Here is a 21,144-nt window from a genome sequence, read left to right as displayed (position 1 = left end):
TGGATATACATTTTATGCTATTATGAAGTGAAACGCGTCGTTTTACAAAAGAATATTTCCTGAACGAGTACCTGAATGCTCAAGAAAACCATGCTATCCAGCATAAGCAAATGTGGAGAAACAAACCAAGAGTATGAAGGACCATAAAATGGTGAGCACGGAAGATTACATTGAGAAGGGAAGAGGTATCACAAAAAGGGTATCGTCTCGTAATCAGGATTTCGTGAAGTGAAAAGCTGAGAAGCTATCCATGAAGACATGGCAGGATCAACAAAAGAAAATGCATGAAAATGAACGCCATATGACAAGCAGGTGTCCAGTTATGGAAAAGACCAACTGCGAGAAAAGAATCGTGGTCCAGCCAACGAAAGAGATGAGATACACAGAACGAAAAATGTCGTCCACGGCGAGAGCCACTGGACCAAAATTCAGCTAGTCACCCTCTTAACCCACAAGCTTGATCCATTGGAGTACGTATCCTCCTCGTCATGCCTTTTCCAGGCCCGAAGGAGCTTCACACCGATTTCATGTTCCTGTCTCTTGATCTCGGCAAGCTCATCATTGAGGTTCGCGACGGTCTTCTTGATCTCGTTCCTAGCGGCCATATCCTGCGCGACAGAGGCAGTAGGCTGTACAACTTGTGTCAATTCGCGGATTATACTGTTGATGTTCGCTCTGCGGCGTGCAAGATCGTCCCGTTTTGCCTCGAGAGCCTCGATGCGGCTCTGCGCTTTCATTTCTGGAGGGGACTGTGGCAAGTCCTTGGACGTCGCAGGGTCGGAGATGGAGCGCTGGGAAGGAGTCGGTTTTCTAGTTGTACTCTTCATGGAAGCCACCGCGCTAGGTATTGGGCGTCCTCTCGACATCACGGATGATGAGGGATTCGGAGAGATACGCGGAGTACCGATATCTGCACTGTCCACAGTTGTATATGTCGTTGCGCTTAAGCTGCTCGAAGGCCGATCGCCTAAAGTCATATTCTCCAATTTGGCAGCGAAGTCATCCCCTGATGGCTTGGTTCCTCGGATAGTATCTTCGCTTGAAACCGAGGATACAGCTTGGTATGGTCGGCCATCGCGTCCTCCAGAGACCGAGCTGTCAACCGCCTTTTCGGCTTGTACCTGTAAAGCCGGAGACTGTTTACTCGCTGAATTGGTACTCCTGTCCTTGAGAGGGGCAACCGGCTTGATGACATCCGACTCCTCTCCGCTCAGACCCCCCGTAATGGTCGTAGTCACCGTCGCTGGGACAAATCCAAGCTGAGCTGTAAGATCTTGACTGCTAGACAGCGGCTTTCGAGCTGTCGAGGAGCGACTGTCCGCAACCATTGATTGCAGTTTCGCGCCAGGTTTCTCCTGAATCGGATTTACTATGGCAGAACGTCCAGTAGGGCCTTTCCAGGGTTCACGGGGTGGAGACATCGACGCGTAGTCATCTTTTGCCCTCTTGTCTCCACTCTCCACAACCCTCTTCTTAGAGAGTACCTGTCCTTTGCCTTTACCAAAAAGGCTGTAGTGCTGTGTCTTTGCAGGCTGATTGTGAAAAGGTGTATTGCCAGGAGTCACTTGCGCCGCCTTGTCAGAGTCACTTGGTTCACCTGAAAGATCATCCCACCTTGTCCGCGAGTTTTTCTGACCTGATGGCAGGTTCTTGGACAGCCGGCCAGACGCAGAGCTCTCTGCTGTCTTCCCAGGCGTAGTTTTACGCAACACAGGCAGGTGGCTGCTAAATCTAGTTTCCTTCTGAACAGGTTTAAATGGGTGGTTTGGTTCCTCGTCTATGGGTGAGATATCCGGACTCCCCTTGGATTCCGCCTCATGAAGAGGAGAATCGGGAGGAGAGATGTCCGGATACTCTCCCCGCGACCCATAAGTATCAGAATAACTGCGACCCTGGCTCCTGGAATACCCATTGTCCCGATTAGTATGAGGATATCCAGAGGATGCGACACGGGACCCAGCATACGGCTTCCCGGTATTTGAATCTCGGGGTTCCCTGATAGTAGATCAGAACCTGGCTACGCTCCGTAATACATGGTCCGAAGACACTCACTGTGGTAGAGCTGGTAGATCCTTCGAATCCTTGTTACCCACTGCGCCTTCACTTCGTTTGCTGCCAGGAATGCCCTTCATAGCCTGCAGTGTCTTCTCATCGAAGGTTGTCTCGATAAGAGTCGGATTCCCGATATGAGGCTCCCGGGAGCGGGTGATCTGGATTCGTTTCCACATTTTGGCTGGGGAGGTAGTCTTAGTCTTTACCTGCGACATCGAGGCGTGATTGTTGATAAGTGTTTTTCCTGCGCAGAAAGAAGATGTTTTCGGAGAAGTGGAAAAGGACGCGAGGAGACAAAGACGAGCGACAAAAGGGAGTGAGGGGTAAAGTTTACACAAAAGTCATCACATACCAGAAATTGAGCTACAGGCTTCTAGGAACTTTCATGCTCAGTTGCGTGCAAAAGGGGGATACAGTAAGATGTGAAAATGGTGTGATTGTTTGCGCTTGGAGTGTCGATCAGGAGGGAGTTGTAGTGATAGAGCAGATAAGGAGCTCGCGTCACCAGGAGAGCATTCACAAGACAAAAAAATGAAGGTTATAATTGTCAAGAAGGAGGGAAAGAAAAAAAAGAACAAAAGAAACAGCCCCAGGCCAAACAACCCTGGGAAGAAAGGAAAAAAGAAATGCTGGCCATAAGGCCACGGAGAATTGCACAGCCCACTGCTTCCCGTAGGGCAGCGCTCGAGGGTCTCACGGGCCGCATCATAAGACTCTTTAATTTGCGGATGACGTTTCGGACGCGCCCTAGTACGGCGGTGGGGGCTGGCAGAAAAACGGGCAGCGCTGCTCACCGCATCACGTGCAAGGTCCACTCCGGTAAACGTAAACCCCAAAGTTCCCAACGGTGGGGAAAACACATCCACCGCTCAGCTCCCGACTAAGCTCTCCGCTTCCGAGGCACATACTTCCGTGCAACAGCTCATCTGAAGATACAGAAAAACAATCCCATCGATCCAAACCCATTGACCATCAAGTAATCAAGATGGCTACCGGTAAGATAATTCCTAAGCACTGAATCACGCAGTCATACTAATATTTTTTTCTCCAGAGGAAGTAGTCCCGCCGCCAGCGGAAGCGTGAGTTCCATAATACGTCGTTATCAGCTACCTAAATCCAACTTATATGCTGACATCTGATCCGGTCCGGCAGTATGTCGATAGCTTCCCCCATCAACCTGATCCTCCTCTCCCTCTTCGTCACCCTGCTCTACATGCACTTCCGTCCCAAGCCGCAAGTGACCCTCCCGAAGGGCCCGGCCCCCGTCGTCTTCCGCACCTTCACACCCTCCACCTTACTCCCCTTCAACGGCGCCGACGGAGCGCCTGTCTATCTAGCCGTGCGCGGTCGCGTCTTCGACGTGACTCCAGGAAGAAACTTTTACGGTCCGGTACGAGAAACCCTGGGCAAAACAAACCTGCTTACAGACCTGACTGAACTGAAAACAGGGCGGACCCTACGAGAACTTCGCCGGACGGGATGCCTCGCGCGGCCTAGCCTGCCAGAGCTTCGACGAGGAGATGCTCACCAAGGACCTGAAGGGGCCCCTGGACGACCTCAGCGACCTGAACGAGGAGCAGCTCGAGAACCTCCGGGGATGGGAGGAGAGGTTCTTGGAGAAGTATCTGGTGGTGGGAAAACTGGTGGCGGAGGGCGACCCGGAAGCGCCAAAATCCCCTTAAAAAAAAGAGGTTGATATGAACCTTTTTTTATCGCCGCATGATCTATATGCATGCAAAATCGCTAACTGATGGAACCGTTGACCGCCTACGTTATCTGCACGAGTTTTATTTTAAAAGGTAAAATCTCAAAAATGTTCACAGTACGACCATACCCGCATCTGAAATTGCATTACTGGAATATATGAGAACTGGCCTGATTACGTCATTCATTCCCAATTTGCAGCTAAGCATGACATTGGATGTATGGAGGATCTGTTCGCTGTATACAAATTTAAAAAAGCAGTTTTCGATATTTTAACCGTATCTGTTCTCTTGTATAGAGACGTCTCATTGGATTAGCAGTCTGCGAGTCCATATGATAGGTATTATGTCATCTCCATGACTAGGTGATAAACCACGTTACGACCACGATGAAATACGGGGTATTTATCGCAGATGAGCCAGAGCTAGTGTCTTACAAAAAAAGGAATTCATCATTGTTCACGTGATTGTGTTTTCTAGTATATGAACATATTCCTGGCTTCCGACAGCAACTCAACCCATGATGGCGTCGCATTCTCGACCAGATTCCAGTATTGACTCGAAAGAGAGGGAAAACCATGTTCGTTGCACACAGGAGAGAAAAGGGATATGAACAATAAGACATATTTTCCACCATGATTTTTGGTACGAACCTCAAATAGACTGAGATAAATACCCAACGTCATAGTCGCCATCCGGTCATTTTCAATTTTTGCCTTGCCGTGATAAATGTAAGTACCTACCCACCCTCATCTCAGGTTGGTAGCGGTAGCTGATCATTGTCGATAACGCTACCGTTCAAGTAACAATCTACAGCTCTTGACGCAGCATCCCCGTGGCTTCGGCAGCCCTCTGCCTCACATTACCGGCAGCGTCCTGTCCTTGAGCCCTACCGAGCGAGGCCCCGAGCCTCAGCTTGTCCAACACCCACTGTGAGGAATCCCTGAGCTTCTCATAGAGGGTTCCCTGGGGTGTGTGAGTTCCGTACTTGAAGAACTGCGCGTTGCGTCTCGCCGCTGCGCGTAGTTCGTTCGTGCTGGAACCTTGATAGACGGGAATGCCGTACGAATCCAGATAATTCTTCAGTTCTGAGCGGGACCAAGTGTCGAAGGTGTTGTCCTTGGCAGCGTCAGTCGCTGAAGCCAGGTAGGACGTGACCGTAGCGTAGGTCTGGTCTCCGGCCTTGGAGGCCTTGACGTAGGTGTCCTGCGCCTGCTTCACGAGATCGTCACGGGTGACGCCCGCCCGGTGGGCTACGTTCTTGTTCAGAGAAGACAAGAATTTCCTTAAACAAGGTCAGCAACATTGATATGGAAATAGTTTCATAAGGTTCTTACTTCAGGTTTTCCATGTTCCACGTATCGAAAGTCCAGGCGTTGTATCCTGTGGCCGCCTTGTGCTTGTGCAGTCTCACCTTCGCGAGGAGCTCCTCCCGTCTTCCTCCGTGAGGGACAGGGATTCCTCGGGCATCCAGGAAGGCCTTGAGACGAGAATCAGACCATTTCTCGACTGCAGTGTCGAAGGCATCCTCGGCTTTCAGCCTGGCGTCATCCGTTGCTCGGGCGAACTCATTTCCAGCCCTGGAGGTAGCTGCGCCAATGATGCTCGAAGCAGCCTCTGAAGCTGTCGAGGAAGCGGTTGATGCCTGGCTGACCAACGAAGCACGGTGCTTCCGTGCAAGGGCGATGAGTTCATTCCGCTTTGATCCCTGAGGAACCTTGACACCATGCTCGTCAAGGAATTTCTTGATATCGGAATCAGACCAAGCGTTGAACAGCGCATCACTCAGAGTCTTCTGTGCCGCAGCAGCCGAAGAAGAAGCCGCAGAGACGGCGCTGCGCGCCTGCAAGCTGGCAAGGCGTGAGTTCCGGCGAACGGCGGCGATCAACTCGTCACGAGTAGTAGGCTGGGGTACTGGCCATCCCCGTTCATCAAGCCACGCCTTGAGATCCGATTCAGACCATTGCTCCCACAGCCAGTTGCCGGGATACGCAGCCGTCTCGCCAAGTTTCTTGGCGATAGTCTCGTAGTTCTCACGAGCTGCTTTGAGAAGGAGATCGCGCCTGCGCGGCTGTGGTGCAGGAATACCGTGACGGTCGAGAAATGCCTTCAACTGAGACTCGGACCAACTGGATTGAGGTCAGCACGGTTACGTGAGATCCAGTGAAGAGATCATACGTGTCAAAGATCCAGTCCTTTACATTTCCAAGCTGCTGCGTAGTCTGCTCCGAAGCGTATGCCAGAGGGACTTGAACCTTAGACTCCCAATTGGTTTTTACCAGGTTCTCGAGTTCTTTACGATCTGCCGGCGAGGGATATGGGATGCCTGCCCGAGTTAGCTTCCTTCGGCGCATTCATGGAAAGGGCGACGTGCCATGGTCAGAGAGCCATCGCTCTAATTCCGTTTCATGCCATCTGTTGTAGACTGTAGATTCACGTCAGCCTTTTCTAGAGCCATAGGAATCTACAGATGAGACACCAGCAAGGATGCCTTAGCAGCTATGCTCCAGACTTACTGGCTTTGGTGAACCAGTTCTTTGCTCCAACCACCTCGGTGGTTGCGAGCACAAACACGAAGCTGGTAGCCAAGTGAAGCTTCATCCTGGCTCGAATATGTGTCGTGTCCTCGGTGGCTCAGAAAGATACTATGCCGTGCGAGCTCATCTAAGGAACAGTCGTTCAGTAAAGCTCGAGCAGCGCGATCCGTCGCGTAACGAGGGCCAGGGGGGCAACCCTATGGAGCTCTTAATACTTACCAAAAAGTCATGTCAAGAGAAGATTCAACTGTCCTGCCAGCAAGCAGACGTGGCGAGCTGGGGGAGGGAGTGGCTGTTGTGATACAGGTATGGAAGATGATGATGAGTAGTGACGTATTTGGCTGCTGCGTTCAGTGGAACGGAGCGCGAGCAAGCAGGCTGCGCAAGGTCTCCAGCCCCAAGGCTCCGGAGATGAACGCCAAGGCACATTGAGACTCCGACGATTTAGACATATCATATCTGATATCATATCTGCAGAACATGATCTACTCCCAATGGGCTCTTGGCGTTCCCAAAGACGCCGGTTGGCGATCACTCCATGGAGACGTCAGATCCTAGCGCACAGACGGGGCCCGCCATAGCTCCAGCCACAGCAGCCACAACGGCGGATGCTGCCCGACTGGCAGAGCCGAGTGAGACTGGAGCTGATATGGATACCTCTGGCATAGGTCTACGTTCCTATCTTCAAAACGGTATATTTAGGACTAGACAGAATTCATTAAAAAAAACACTCTCATTTTCTGAGATACACGCATAAACCCCTCATCTATGCACAAATGTCCCGTACTGTACGATAATGCATGCATGTGCTGGCACCTGCAACGAGTCTAGCGCGATCACGAGACCGCGACTGCATACAGCGTTGCTCCATCAGGTCTGCGTACAACAGCTTTGAAACTTCATCCCAACAAGCTTATCTCAGCCTGGGGCAGTCTCTCCACTCTCTTCAACGGAGGGGAACTCTCGTTGAAGTGGTAGCCTTGTCCTCCTTGCCTCAGTCAATCAATATGGACCCGATAAACCCCCACTGCCGAGCGCTGGCGTCGCCTAGCTACCTCAACTTCGGCCTCTCCATGTACGACCTTATCTTTGCCCTGGGAGGTTACTTGCTCATTGACAGCTAACCTTCTTTCTGACGATATGTAGCTTCATCTTCATCGGGATCCTTGTCTCCTACCTCCCCCAGCACTACCGGATTATCTCCCTGCGGAGCTCCTTCGGCATCTCGCCCTACTTCGTCCTGCTAGGAACCACCTCGGGAACTGCCTCCTTGGCCAATATCTTGGTCCTTCCCAGAAGTGCACAGGATGTGGCCTGCTGCAGGGAGATCAGCGGATTTGCATGCTTCTCGGCCCTGCTGGGCATCTTCCAGGTCGGGATGCTGTGGTTCGGGTTCAGCACCATGTGAGACTCCACACCGCTCTATCCAACTATCTCCAAGATCTAACATGTCTTCCTTTCAGTCTCCTCCTCTTTCTGATCTACTTTCCCCGAGCCACCTGTCCCACCTCCCCAACTCACTCCGTCATCCCATCACCAACCTCGCCCTCGTCAACCACAAAGCCACCACAACTCCCATCACCATCATGCCCTGCCGAACAACCACCGCCCTTCCCACCCAACTACAGCACCGCCATAGGCGTAGCAGCCACCTGTATCCTCCACGCCATCGTCGTCCTCGTCATCTCCGTCGCCATCGTCCTGACACACCCCTCTTACCTCCAATCTTGGGCCAACTTCCTCGGAGTCACAGCCACCATCCTCGCCTCGGTCCAGTACTTCCCGCAGATCTACACAACCCTACGCCTGCGGCGCGTGGGGAGCCTCAGCATCCCGATGATGTGCATCCAGACGCCCGGCGGCTTCCTGTGGGCGGCGAGTCTGGCAGCGCGGTTGGGAAAAGAAGGGTGGAGCACTTGGGGTTTGTTCGTGGTGACGGCGATGCTTCAGGGGACGCTGCTCGTGATGGCGGTATATTTCGAATATATTGTTCCGAAGATAAAGAAGGATAAGGGTGTGCTTCGTGACGCCTCTGACGACGAGAGGACGCTGAATGGTGATGGGTATGCGTACGAGCGCACGCGTGATGGACAGCCCTCGGAGGAGACTCCGTTGCTGCAGAGTTTGTAGCTTTTTGGTTCATTGCATCTAGCATTGTTCGGTTCGAACGTACGTATATAGTCATATACCGAAGGACATAGAGACAATTTATAGTGTAGGTACCTAGGTAGCTTAATGGCAGTGATGCCCTTAGTCTACACAACCTATGATAGCAGAAATTACAACTACATTTATTGTTGAGTCCTCTTTAGTACTCCACAAGGCTTACCACTGTTGTGGAAACGCCAATTGCTTTAGACCAAATGAGCAAACGAGATTCCCAATGCCCTATCAGGCACTTGGCTCCGGGCCATCTTCTCCAGCTTAAGTACGTGGGGGGCTTTAATTTATTCAACAGAAAAGTAATATGATATGACGTCATCCAATGACAGGGAGGTATTCTATAGAAAACGCTTTGCGCAAGAAATAGAACTGAATGTCTTAAGAGAAAGGACAAGAAGAAGATAAAGTAGGCTGGGACTATCTCTTTTCAGAAGATTTTCAACAAAAAAAGCAGAAGGTAAACTATCGGTAATAGGACGTCCCTGTTGCTCTTCTGTGACATTCGGGGAGAGAAGGTGGGGGGGCAGAGGATGTATATTCGTAGGTAGCTAATAACTTCAGGCAAATACAGTTCACAATATATATATTCAGCGCTGAGGGTCCGTTCTGCGTCATGGACCATTCCTCACACTCAGCCACCATGTATTTAGCAGATCATCTGTGCGGTCCAAGGAGAATGAGAAGTCGGGCGCTGATTAGGTAGCCTGCTTTTTGCGCATGTTATAGAAGCGGTGGCCGTCCCACCGGTCCGGGTCCTTGTACATGTACACAGTACACCACGGGGTCCTGCTGAGCCCTCGCCCAGACGGCGATCATCTGGAGAGCTTGATGTCAGCGGTAGCGCCGCGGCGCATCATGCATGCTTGCTGTACAGAGTACATGTGGAGATTTAGGTGGATATATTGCATTAGCCAATTTCTTTTGCACGTTGGTCATGATTGACATGACAGACGAGGCGAGAGAAAGACTCACCCGAGAGAGAGAGAGAACGGGCTTGAGGCGTTGGGTTTTCTTGACGACGCTGTCTATCAATTCGAGCTTGTATAGTGATGTCTTCTTCCAGCCGCGCTCCCTGAGGACCATATGATTTCCTTCTGTAGGGGCTCGATCATTTCGGGATAGGTACTCAGCGAGATCAAAGATCGTGTGTGTGATCAGACTGCCCCCAAATAAATAGAGTCAGTAAGCAGTTCAGATTTCGCACTTGGAGGAGATTGCCTGCGAGATATTACTGTGAGGGGAAGAAGGACAAGTTTCAGGGGATTCTGGGGCAACGAGGGCCTCCCAGTTCCCTGCCCATCCTGGAACCATTCTCAAGATGTACTCTGCAGAAGTATACAGCGCTAAAGCACATCATCAGTTGAGATATTGCGGGATCGTAGTAGCTGCCCTTGGCGGCCTGTTCGAACAACTCGACGAAATAGTTGAACTCAGCCCCCCTCCTTCTTCTTGCCTTGAGCCTGAAAAAACAGTGTTCTGCGAGCACCGCCTCTCCAAGAGCACCGATTATTTCCCGGGTCTCTTTAAACTGAGCGCGAACCGTACGGGCAACCGGGGAACCAGTGGACAAAGTGTCGAGTGTACCTAAGTATGGGAAGATGAATAGGTTAAGTACTGAGCGGGATGGATCTCCAGCTTTTCTAATAAATAAGAGATGATGGGATAAACAACATTCGGCGATTTGGAATTTTACAATTGCTCAAGCGCTATTCTTTTTCTTCTACCGATGATAAAGATAAGGGATGAATATATATTCTACTGCTTAAAATGCACACGGTTCGGGGGGCTGAAGCCCCAAGGACTGGACGCTGTATCACAGCTTAGTCGTTCGAGTCCTTGCTGTATTCTCGATCTTTTTTTTCTCTCTCTCTTCACTACTTCATCAGCATTTCGATAGATACATACCTAGGCGGTTAGTAGTACAATTAAAGTAGTATCTCTACCTAATCTATTGCTCCCGAAGTTCGTATGTACCTTCCTACCTTCTCCCTCCGTCAATTATTTCTTCATCACGCTACATGATTCCTTACACCTTACAAACCTCGGAAGAAAAAATGAATAAATAAATAAATAAATATTAGAGAATCCACCGCAGACTAAGCTAAACCAAACCACAAGTAAAGCTCTACAGAGTACTGTACGTGGACGGGACCCTGGATAGAGTGAAAAAAAAAAAAAAAAAGAGCACGGCACAGAAAACTAATTTCTACAGATTTTATCATTGCTCGGTGTGTGTATTTATGAAAGGGACAGAAAGTTTTAGGTAGGTAGATAGAGAGATTAGGTAGATACGAACATGTACTATGTGTGCGTTTATATATATATATATATACACATGGTGAATATGCAGTATAAACAAGCTATCCTTTGGACTGTTGAATCTTAGTCTGTTCCTTTGTTCGTTGAGTCCTTCCTTGTCATGGCTTGCATGTCTTCATGTTGACTGTCCATCTTGCCTCTTGATGCCAGTCAATCCGGCATGAATCTGAATAAAGGCAAGATGAGACGAGACAAGGACAGCTTTCACTTCAACCTCGAGGCCACCACCTGACGAACCGGTTCTCCTGCTCCTCCACCGACGGCTCAAAATGCCTATCCTGACTCCACCACCCCTTCTGCACCTGCCCATCCTCCCCGATCTGATTATACGCCCGATCATACCGGCTCTCCAGCTCCCGGTTATGCCGCCTCACATCGTCGGGCACATCCGGTTTCAGATTCCCATGCTCATCAACGTTGGGAGACTGCCGGCCGTCGGTGAGGGTCGGGTGGGCCTTATTGGAGGGAATCTGCGGGGCGGCCTGTGGCGGCTGGGCGGTGCCGGCGGCAATAGCGGCTTCATGGGGGGGTTTCTGCGCCGGGGCGGTAGACTCGGGGGGAGGGGTGGAGCCGGGCTGGGGTTGGGGCTGAGCTCGGGATGGGGGCGGAGGAGAGGGGCCTGACGGCGGAGCGGATTCCTTTGAGATCTTGGGAGGCGGGGGGCCTGGGAGTCTCCGTTGGGCGATGTTAGTTATATCTTCTCTCTGTCTCTCTATCTGGTCTTCCTGGAGGAGGAAGAAGAAGAAGGTTGGAGAACAAAGAGTCGGATGTAGTTGTACATACCTGGATGCTCAAGTTCCCGCGTCCGGCTCTGTTGCTGATATGTCGACGCGTTGGGATCGCCATCTGCACCGTATGAGCTCCAAGAGTATGTTCTCCGTGAGGACTGAGTAGAGATCACTGGTCGACGAGAGGCACGCGCGAGTAGGATCCTGCTGGCTTTGCTTGTAGGGTGGACACGCAGGATCGCGGTCATCTTTGGTGATAATCTTGTAGGTACGGGCTAAGGCTAGATTTACTGACCGTCAGCATGGGTTAAAAAGAACGAAAGCGAAAGCTCCAGATGATTGATGCAGCCGCACATACCGGGTGTTTTAGTGAACCATGTCACAGGATGAGTTGAAGCGCTCCAAACTATTGAGCACACAGGGCATAGACAATCAAGTTCTGTTTTCGACGGATTCGAGTGTTGGATTGCTGTGTCAAAGAAGGTCGTGAATCTGAGGTCATGTCTCCTTAACTCCCTGCAAAGTTCAGTGGCGGTGGTTTCTCGCCGGTTCGTCGCAAGGGACCGATGACGTTGAAAGTCTGTCATACAAGAGCAAATCATCACTTCAGACGGGATGCCAAGCCAACGCAGCAGGATCTCATTCCTGAGGAACAGCTGCACAGATCCAAGGATGGAGAAAGCAGCACATGGGTATTTCATAGGCTGGCATCTGGTTTTTGCTGAGAGACATGGCAATCAAGACTCAAGGGCTAAAACCTGAAAATGGAGAGGAACCTCGAAACGATGGGAAGTCAAATAGGGAAATCAATTCAGAATCAAGAAGGAAATTTATCAGTATTGATTGTCTCGCACTAACTCACTGAGTACAATGCAGACATTTGTCACCAGATCACATCACATTCCCAAAATTCCCTTTGGACGAAAGATATCATTCCAAACAGATCCATAAACAATGCCCTAGCCAACCGGTCAAGTAAAAAGAGATGTCTCAAAAACGGCACATTTAGTTGCAATGCCATGGTACCTTACTTGCACCATAACGCCCTAATATCTGTCACCACAAAATAAAATGGATAAGCAAGAATTGCCCAAAAAAACCTAGATCAGAGGCAAGCAGCTTTGCGAAGGAGACTTGACTGCGACTGAAGCGCATGCAACACATAAGAACCAGCTATGTGACAATGGTATAAACTGAAAAGGAATGCGAGAGGCGCAATGAGATTAAACCATAGCCGCATGATCAGTATTTCCCGCCGTGAACGCCTTACCGAAGTGATCCCATGATGATGGTACGCCGACCGTACATCCAGCTCAATCAGTCAGCCACACGCAGTAACATGTGCTTTCGTAAGATCCCCGTGCCGCCAAGGTTTTCGTGGCAACGGCATCTCTTTTAGCAACTGGACTTGTTGTCGTCGCGGCTGGTATAATTTCATCAATACCAATCTGAATTGGTGAAATCGGACCTTGCACCCTGAGATCATCCATAACCTGCATCTGCTGACAGTATGGACGTTGTGCTGAAGGGTCGCCGCGTTTCTCTTCGATTTTGATCCTGCGGGGGTAGTTCCGGACTTCATCTCGCTTGCTCTTTCTCGTAGTTGGATTGTCGTCGTTATCGTCGTCACCTGAAGTGCTGGTTGCATATGGTCCGCTTGTACTCGAAGAAGCTGCTGCCCCCGTGATCGTAAAAGTGGAGCCCAAAGAAATACCGTCACTGTCGTCAAAGTCATCGTGGGTTGTCTCGTTGATGTATAGAAAGAACTCCATAACAGTATTATTCCACCAGCAAAACCATGGCTTATCACCTGGCTGAGCAGCCACTTGCTTGCGGCTCCACTGTCGGGCGAGCAGATCCGCTTCACTAACCGATCGCTTTGACGGTAGTGTGGTAGGGAACACATCCTCCTGAACAATGACCAACTTATCAAACTGACTATAGAAGAATAAGGCAGGGCCTAGGCTCATATCATCCTTGTCGAGCATCACACGCAGAGACTGCGTGGGAGTGGGAAGGATTGGCGCTTGAGCCCCATATGTGAATGTCCCATTGATAGGCGCAGAGTAGAATTCGATGGTCTGTTCCGTCGGCGTGCCAGTGATATTAATATCCAAAGCGCCTTGACTCATGCAGCTCCAGGATGCCGTGAAAGGAGATTTAGGTACGCAAAATTTGGACTGGTTCGTGATGCTGGCCGGGATCTGGTAATGGCCGGTGGGTACTGGAAGAAGACCAGTTGGTATGGTTGCGAGGGGTGTTGCGTCCATATGCGATGTAGCTGTCACCGTCACAACAGACGGACGCCTGCTTAGCGAGGAACTTGCACTCTCCGCTCCAGACTTCTCTCCTGACTTTGTACCGAGTACACCACCAATGGCACCTCCAATACCTGCACCTATCAGCAAGACCACTCCTATGAGGACCAACATCCAGATTGGCACTCCACAGCACATCCTGTGCTTCCTCTTCTCTCCTCCCTTCTCATTGAAGTTGTCGTCGGCGGCAGCAGCAGTTTCCGCTGCGGCTGGCGGTCGAGCGGGTGAATTCAGAGAACCTTCACCTCCCACTAACGTTCTTGACGATACACCAGACGGTGGTGATTCTCCATCGCCCGCTTGGAAGTCTCGATCTCGATTGGCACTGGCAATGCTAGCAGGTCCCAACCCTGTCTTGGGAGGTATGCCGTCAGGATAACGCGAATACGGTGGAAGCTGCTCCATGTGCCCATCGGGTCCAATAATATCACCAACATCGTCATCAGCCTGTCCAGGTGCCCTGTGATATGCCTGTCCATGACCAGGGAAGCCAACGGGTATTGATTGGTTGTCGAACCCTTCTTCCAGAACAATATTTTGCGGATACATCGCGTAAGGGTGCTGCGGTGCGCTTAACCCGACCAGCGGTCGATCTACCGGTCGTACCGTTGACGCTGTTGTTACGCTGGGAGAGCGACCGACACCGACTTGTGGATACATCCCATAGGGATGGCTCGGGCCCGTAGCTCCGGTATAAGGGCTAAGGGCCCTGGGTATGGAAAAGTGAGAGGAGGTGCTCATGCTGCGTTGCGCTACGGACGGAGCAGTCGTGCTCGAGGCCGTTGTGATGGAGGAATTGCGGTTGAGCACACTCCCCTTCTGGGGAAGACTCGACCGGTACGTTGTCTCATCGAAGGATGAGCGGGCATTGTCGTCGAATGGGTTCGACAGCGGTTCCGATCCGTCTGCAAAGGCTTTGGGAGGGTTTTGAGGAGCATTGGACGAACGCAGGGTGACGGAGGAGTCGGTGGAGGAGATGGACGGGTTTCGGCGGGTGTGATCAGAGCCGGGACGATCGAGCGGTTCGAGGGAGAAGTCATCGGAGAAGACGTTCGGATTGGAGAAGCGGCCGGAGGGCTGGCCATGAGACAGACGCTCGTCTTGCTGATCTTGGGCGGTGGATTGAGACCCGGAGGAATGGCGAAGTGAGCGATCTTGCGGCTCCTGCGATGGTAGACGCCCAGACATGGCGCTGCACAGCCCTGACGGGCCACCCTTCCCTTCCACTCAGTCAGTACGTGAGGACGGGATGTCACCTCGAGAGCGACGCGGACGGAGTAGCAGGACGGATGGAGGACGAAGCGCGCGTCGAGAGGACGAGTTGGTGGATAGAAGGTGGTGAAGGGGACGGAGGCAGGGAGACAGCAGGTTGGGCGTGGGCAGAGATGGTGGAGAGGGCTTGGGGTGACGCGAGAACGCCGGGTCTGGAAGCGGTCACGGCCTGCACTGCAGTCACGACGACCGCACGACGACCAGAAGAACAGCCAATGCCCGCAGGATGCCGGTCGGGATGCTTCTTGGAAGGCCCCGGCGATGAAGAAGCGGAGCCTTGGTGTTTTCTTGATCGAGTTGTTGCATCGAGGGACACAGGGAGGCCGAAGGAACAGTGAAACGGAGTCTTGGTTAGCGCAGCCAAGAGCCCGTCCTGCCAGCCGCGGCTGTCCCGGCTTGATCTCTCGGGGCCTTATGGCGCCCAAAGATCGCCCTTTTTTTCTTTACTTAGCACTGCTGCACGTTATTCCGCTCTTATGAACCCCTCAGCGCTAGATGCTCTAGCCCGTTGCTATGACGGGTCTCATTTACCAGCGACATATATCTACGCCGTTATGGATGTCTGCGTTCCGCAGCGTTGCACCCGTTCTCACGTCTGCGCACCGTCGGTTTCTCCGCCCCTGGCCTGGTCGCGGCGCGCACATCAACACTCCTCTCTTTTCTTCAGCCACAGACGTTGATGCGAGCCCAGCGATTCCCGACTGATTGGGCGGTGGTGAAGCCCGCCAGAGTCTCGCCTACCAATGGCATGGCTCTCGTCTGGCTTCGGTTCCGGCGGTGGCTCTGGCTTCTGCACCAGGTTGGTCTGGCTCGCCGTTCCTGAAACTGGTCTAGCACCAAGCTCTCCTATCATCTCGCGAGGACGCCATGCTCTGCGGAGTTCTTCGCCGTTATGATCGAGTTACAGAAGTTTTGCTGAGCCTTACAGGTCACAGGGCTATTATTATCAGCACAGCCGTTGATTCTAGACTCGGGTCGTGTCGCAAGCATAATAAAGACCCGGGAGAGGTTCCTTTGCGGTTTGCTGCACGCTGCACATCGCACAAGGCATTTCAGTGGCCAATGACGCTAAACTGGAAGAGATAGGCGAAGCCACATCGCGAGAGGCGTATCTTATCCGTGCCCCAGCAACGAAGCTAAAAGAAAAAAAACAGGGAAGCTTCCAAGAATCCAAGGTTCTGGCTCTTCAGGCAGTCCGGTAAACCTTCTCGTCTTGAAATACATCCAGAGCCATGATGCAAAGACACAGTACAAAGCCTCGCGGGCAAAGACGACCTGGTGGAAAGATAATGGACTGGGTCCTGGGCTCTGGTATAAGGAGGAGCAGCGCTGCAGGTCCGTACATCATTCTGGAAGATCCTTCTCTCCATGTGATCCACCGGTCTAGAGGAGGAGAATAAACACTAGTAACGACGACTCCGGCTAAGATGGCGACATCGGCTTGTGTCCACGGAATTTCTTTCTGCCGAGACACTGCACAAATTGTTCTCTTCATCAGCACAAAAACACATGTGTAGAATCGCACGTCGTGCATTTCTATTCCTAGATTTCCCAGTTGGAGCCGTCTGGGCGGATGATTCCGGATGTGCCTTAAACCACGTCGATCATTGACATGTAGAGCCGTCGGGATGATAAGCTCACCCACAACAAGAAGCGCGAATGACGACATCTGAGAACTCCGCGCGCCTATCCACATTCCTGTGCTCAATTTCGACGAGACAACAGCGGTAATACTTAGTTCTATGATCAATTCAGTCCAGACGTTCTCTGTATGAGGGGTGCTGAGTCGGGCCAGTAACTCGAGAAATTCATACAAGGGGAAGTTCATGTAATGGCAACTTGCACACGGCCTGCTGCATATTCGACTGAAGATACCCACCGCTAAACTTAGCTTATCGGCCTGGATTCGTACAGGTCATAATCCGACGACAATGTAAAGCTTCCTACTGGCCCCTCTTCTGCGCAGGCAGACCGATCAGCGAAGGATCGACACCATGCGTCGCATATCATTCTATTTATTTCCATCCCCTGCCTGCTACTATTAAATCACGTGCTTGTATTCCGTCTTGGTCCAAAGATGGAATGGATGAATCCAGTCCAGATGGAAGGAGGATCTCTCTGTTAGTCACATTTTGCAACGGTCACACCCCTTTGAAACCAGCATTCCTTCGGGACTGCATGATCCATGCAGTCAAGACAGAAATAAAATGGACTGGGGTCCTCTTTATATTGCGTGGAGGGTCTTTTGCCAGACAATCTCTTTGATAATATCTGTTGCTGGTCGAGAAAGTTCAAGCAGCTACTTCGTTGCTGTTGAAGGTTAGGTATTCTTCTGAACCATCTCAACCGCCTATCTGCTTTTCTCACTTTCTTATCAACGAAGAACTTGTATGGCTCTTCTTTTTCCATTCCCAATTTTTCTTCCCCTTTTTTATCTTTCCTGTCGGTCGGATGAGAGCATGTCTTTGAGCATCTGCTATCGAGAGACAACCCTGGAGCAGCACCACTCACTTTCTTCTCTCCGATTGAAAAAGGACAATTGCCCACCGTGCCTAGGCGAGTGTCGTTTAACCTCCGAAGCCATGCGGCTGCAGTGCGACAGACTGGCGGCATGTCCAGGACTTATGTACAGGTCGCTGCGGGGAGGAACCGGGGTTTGTCCTGGAGACTCCACATCTATCCCACTAACCCCGTACCCCATACAGTACGGCATTACTAACACACGAAGACAATCTTGGAGAATGGAGTATGGACATGCGCAAGAGTATGAATACAAAAAGATGACAAGAGTACTCGTTGACATTGTGAAATCAAGTAATTCTCGGTTTCTCGAGCTATGAATATCCGAAGAAAGCGCCACGAGTGGGGTACTGGCCATCAACATGACAGACACCACAAACTCCAGACATGGAGAGGCTTCAATAATGAGTCAAAGTGGCCTTCTGCCGCCTGCACCACGTAGATGTCTAAGCGAACTACCATGTGATTGATTGCCCCGCGTGAGATCTTCCTGAAACTGGCCAACCTTGGAGTGGTATAGCGGAGCTGACAACTGACTCGCGTTTTCAGAACCCTACTAGTATCCTACATGTAATACGGAGTGTTACTGCATTCTGCCATGACTCGTCTTCCGACACTCTCTATTGTTAAGCCTTGAAGGACTATGAAAGAAATCCTTGCTTAAAAACCGATCTATATTACAGAACTCCGTTGGAGAAAGATGTTGGAGATATACCTATGTTGGGGGGAGATCCTCCAAAAGAGCAAACAAGGAGCAGCAGTGACATAAGGACATTAACCGAAGAAGACACACGTTTTTTCCACCAATGAACTGTGTTCGACTGTCTTTGATGTCCCTTTTGTCCTTCGAAGTAGTTTTACCTCCAGAACGCCTGGAATTCTCATTGGCGGTGTCATGGCCGCCGTTGGGTTCGAGCTCCTCTTCGCTAGGCTCTTCCCCGAAGCCGATACTTAACTACTGTAACCTGGAGAAGACTTTCCATCTTATATATGATGTACATATAATGATGGGGTTTTATCTAGGCGCTTGCGTTCTTTGATAGCCTGTTTCGCTATTGAAAGCCAGAGTTTATCTGGAGACCGTTGGAGTTTTTGAACACTGGGATCATTCCCACTGTCGCTGACTTTCATATTTTTTTTTCTAAACCCAGTAAACAATGCGTCTGTACGGGCGAAAAATAACAGTCGCAGACGATGCAGTCACGTCCGCAATCCATCTGACGCTGCGCCAATCCCTGGTCCCGAACTTCCTCGGTAGGTTGCTTGGATCATTGGCATAGTCTACTATAGAAGCTAATAATGTAAGCTAATTGATGTGACATCCACTAAGTTACCATTCTCTTCTTCCTCTGGGGCTTCGCGTACGGACTACTCGACGTCTTGAACTCCCATTTCCAAAGCAGTCTCCATATCACGGCGAGCAAGTCCAGCGGTCTCCAAGCCGCTTATTTCGGTGCATACTTTCTCTGTCCATTGACGATATCGGGATGGATTGTTCGGAAGTTTGGGTTCCGTGTTACTTTTATGACAGGTAGGGCTATATAATTGATGGGTACTTGTCTGATATTAGGGTATATAGGTACTGACAACCATCAGGTCTCGCTGTTTTGGCTGTAGGATGTGTCCTCTTCTGGCCCAGCGGCGTTAAGAAATCATTTGGAGGGTTTTGTGGTAGCATGTTTGTGAGTTTTATATCTCTAGTGGTATCTAGAGGGATAGGTCTGATGACAATGTAGGTCGTCGGTGCTGGTCTCTCGACGTTGGAAACAGCCGCAGATCCGTAGGTCAACAGTTGGAGAGATATCTCTTTTCTGGCAGGGAGGCAGATCTCCATTAACAACGTCAGATTCCTTTCCATCTGCGGTCCACCCCGGTACAGCGAGATCCGTCTCAACCTGGCCCAGGCCGTCCAGGGCGTCGGGACCTTCGTCGCACCGCTCCTCGCCTCCCGCGTCTTCTTCGCGCACACGCTGGACACCGATGCCGGATTGAAGAACGTCCAGTGGGTGTACTTGGGAGTCGCCTGCTTCGTCGCCCTTCTGATCATCCTCTTCTTCCTTGCACCTTTTCCCGAAATCACCGACGCCGATCAGCAGGCGTTGGAGACACAGATCGCGGACAGTGAGACGACGGTGGACCCGGGCCCCTTTAGGGGGCAATATAACCTGTTTTTCGGGGTGTGGGGTCAATTCTGTTACGTTGGAGCGCAGGTCGCTGTGGCGGGGTATTTTATCAACTTTGCTAAGGAGGCTGGTCGGGATGCTGCTCAGTCTTGTAAGTGCTCACTTCTGGCCTATACAATATAACTCCCATAAATGAATATGAATTGTGCTAAAAGGGGGTTGGAATTTCCCAGCGGACCTCCTCGCCGTCGCACAGGGCCTGTACGCCTTCAACCGTTTCCTCGCCAGCGGCTTGATGATGATGAAGGCGTTCAAGCCGCGATACATGCTCGGGGCGTACCTCTTCCTGTGCTTTGTCTTCTCGGTAGCGGCTATGAACACCTCGGGCGCGACGTCCATTACTCTTTTGATCCTGGTCTTTTGCTTTGAGTCTGTAAGTGAAACCCTTCTTGCTTATCCGGATATATCATCTTCGCGTGAAGAAGGGGCCTCTCCTGGCTAATTTACTCGAACGAACACAGTGCTGCTTCGCAACAATCTTCACCCTTGCCCTTCGAGGTCTCGGGCGCCACACCAAGCGCGGAGGTTCGTTCCTCGTGGCAGCCATCTCAGGCGGGACCGTCTTTCCTCCGATGATGGGAGCGGTGGTGGTATGCGATTAAATCCTATTTACAGCTACAAATACCCTTCTTTCCCGCTATATCAATTATGACTGACGTATTCATTCATTCTTAATTCAACCAGACCTCCCGAAACGCCCACGTCGCCATGGCGATCCCTATGATGGGCTACATCCTCGCGTGGATCTTCCCGGTCTACGTTAACTTTTTCAACAAGGAAAGCATGGATCTGCATCGAGAGACTGATATAAATGTTGGTGGGGCCACTGGAGAGGAGAAAGTGTCGGAATTGGAGCGTGGTACTGCTGCTACTGTTACTACTACAAAACGGGCTGAGAAGCTGGTTTCTGTGGCTGCGGAGGAGCCAGCGGGAAAGGAAACGGGTTGATGATTTTTCTTTGTGTTGAATTGAAGAGGATTAGAAGAAATTTCGGCATAAGAAATAGTAACGTTAATTTAATTCCCTTAGAATGGCGATTGATGATTAGTAGCTTAAGTATTAAATCTCTGCCTTTAAAATCACTAGGTATTTTTCCCCCATGCATCTACAGAAGTGATCCAAACGCTATCATTTCCCCCCTTGTTTCCTTGAGGGACGACGATGATAATGAAGCCGGAGTATCATCTGGTGCTACGCGCTTCTTGATATTCTTAGAGGTTCTTTTTCGTAGCGTTCAGCACCTGTTTGGCGGTTTTGTTGTCTTTGGAAGGTATGTCCTCATGTTTTTTTTAGTTTTTTTTTTTTTTTTTTTTTTTTTTTTTTTTTTTTTTTTTTTTTTTTTTTTTTTT

General features: G+C 50.8%; 7 protein-coding genes across 7 annotated transcripts; 3 read left to right on the top strand and 4 right to left on the bottom strand.

Annotated features, from left to right (window-relative positions):
* Positions 1-428: 428 nt before the first annotated feature.
* On the bottom strand, positions 429-2,228 carry VTN00DRAFT_8014 (uncharacterized protein; the record flags this gene model as incomplete). Its single annotated transcript, XM_069434822.1, has 2 exons — positions 429-1,995; positions 2,053-2,228. 2 exons carry the CDS (start codon positions 2,226-2,228, stop codon positions 429-431), a joined length of 1,743 nt encoding a protein of 580 aa, XP_069286280.1.
* Positions 2,229-3,037: 809 nt separating this feature from the next.
* VTN00DRAFT_8013 (uncharacterized protein) lies at positions 3,038-3,734 on the top strand (the record flags this gene model as incomplete). Its single annotated transcript, XM_069434821.1, has 4 exons — positions 3,038-3,047; positions 3,104-3,131; positions 3,205-3,442; positions 3,501-3,734. 4 exons carry the CDS (start codon positions 3,038-3,040, stop codon positions 3,732-3,734), a joined length of 510 nt encoding a protein of 169 aa, XP_069286279.1.
* An 831-nt stretch (positions 3,735-4,565) lies between these two features.
* On the bottom strand, positions 4,566-6,356 carry VTN00DRAFT_8012 (uncharacterized protein; the record flags this gene model as incomplete). The annotated part of the gene is made up of 5 exons (XM_069434820.1): positions 4,566-5,040; positions 5,093-5,884; positions 5,934-6,081; positions 6,130-6,180; positions 6,272-6,356. The coding sequence occupies 5 exons, from the start codon at positions 6,354-6,356 to the stop codon at positions 4,566-4,568; spliced, it is 1,551 nt and encodes a 516-aa protein (XP_069286278.1).
* Positions 6,357-7,299: 943 nt separating this feature from the next.
* VTN00DRAFT_8011 (uncharacterized protein) lies at positions 7,300-8,422 on the top strand (the record flags this gene model as incomplete). Its single annotated transcript, XM_069434819.1, has 3 exons — positions 7,300-7,367; positions 7,439-7,696; positions 7,756-8,422. 3 exons carry the CDS (start codon positions 7,300-7,302, stop codon positions 8,420-8,422), a joined length of 993 nt encoding a protein of 330 aa, XP_069286277.1.
* A 2,561-nt stretch (positions 8,423-10,983) lies between these two features.
* On the bottom strand, positions 10,984-11,750 carry VTN00DRAFT_8010 (uncharacterized protein; the record flags this gene model as incomplete). Its single annotated transcript, XM_069434818.1, has 2 exons — positions 10,984-11,438; positions 11,558-11,750. 2 exons carry the CDS (start codon positions 11,748-11,750, stop codon positions 10,984-10,986), a joined length of 648 nt encoding a protein of 215 aa, XP_069286276.1.
* A 1,065-nt stretch (positions 11,751-12,815) lies between these two features.
* Positions 12,816-15,008, bottom strand: VTN00DRAFT_8009 (uncharacterized protein; the record flags this gene model as incomplete). Its single annotated transcript, XM_069434816.1, has 1 exon — positions 12,816-15,008. The coding sequence occupies one exon, from the start codon at positions 15,006-15,008 to the stop codon at positions 12,816-12,818; it is 2,193 nt and encodes a 730-aa protein (XP_069286275.1).
* Positions 15,009-18,769: 3,761 nt separating this feature from the next.
* VTN00DRAFT_8008 (uncharacterized protein) lies at positions 18,770-20,743 on the top strand (the record flags this gene model as incomplete). Its single annotated transcript, XM_069434815.1, has 8 exons — positions 18,770-18,866; positions 18,943-19,143; positions 19,209-19,294; positions 19,349-19,392; positions 19,459-19,886; positions 19,969-20,168; positions 20,257-20,385; positions 20,480-20,743. 8 exons carry the CDS (start codon positions 18,770-18,772, stop codon positions 20,741-20,743), a joined length of 1,449 nt encoding a protein of 482 aa, XP_069286274.1.
* Positions 20,744-21,144: the final 401 nt, after the last annotated feature.

Source organism: Thermoascus crustaceus (assembly GCF_041956765.1).
Source record: "Thermoascus crustaceus strain CBS 181.67 unplaced genomic scaffold VTN00scaffold_5, whole genome shotgun sequence".
Classification (NCBI taxonomy): Eukaryota; Fungi; Ascomycota; class Eurotiomycetes; order Eurotiales; family Thermoascaceae; genus Thermoascus; species Thermoascus crustaceus.
This window is presented reverse-complemented; position numbering and strand designations above follow the sequence as displayed.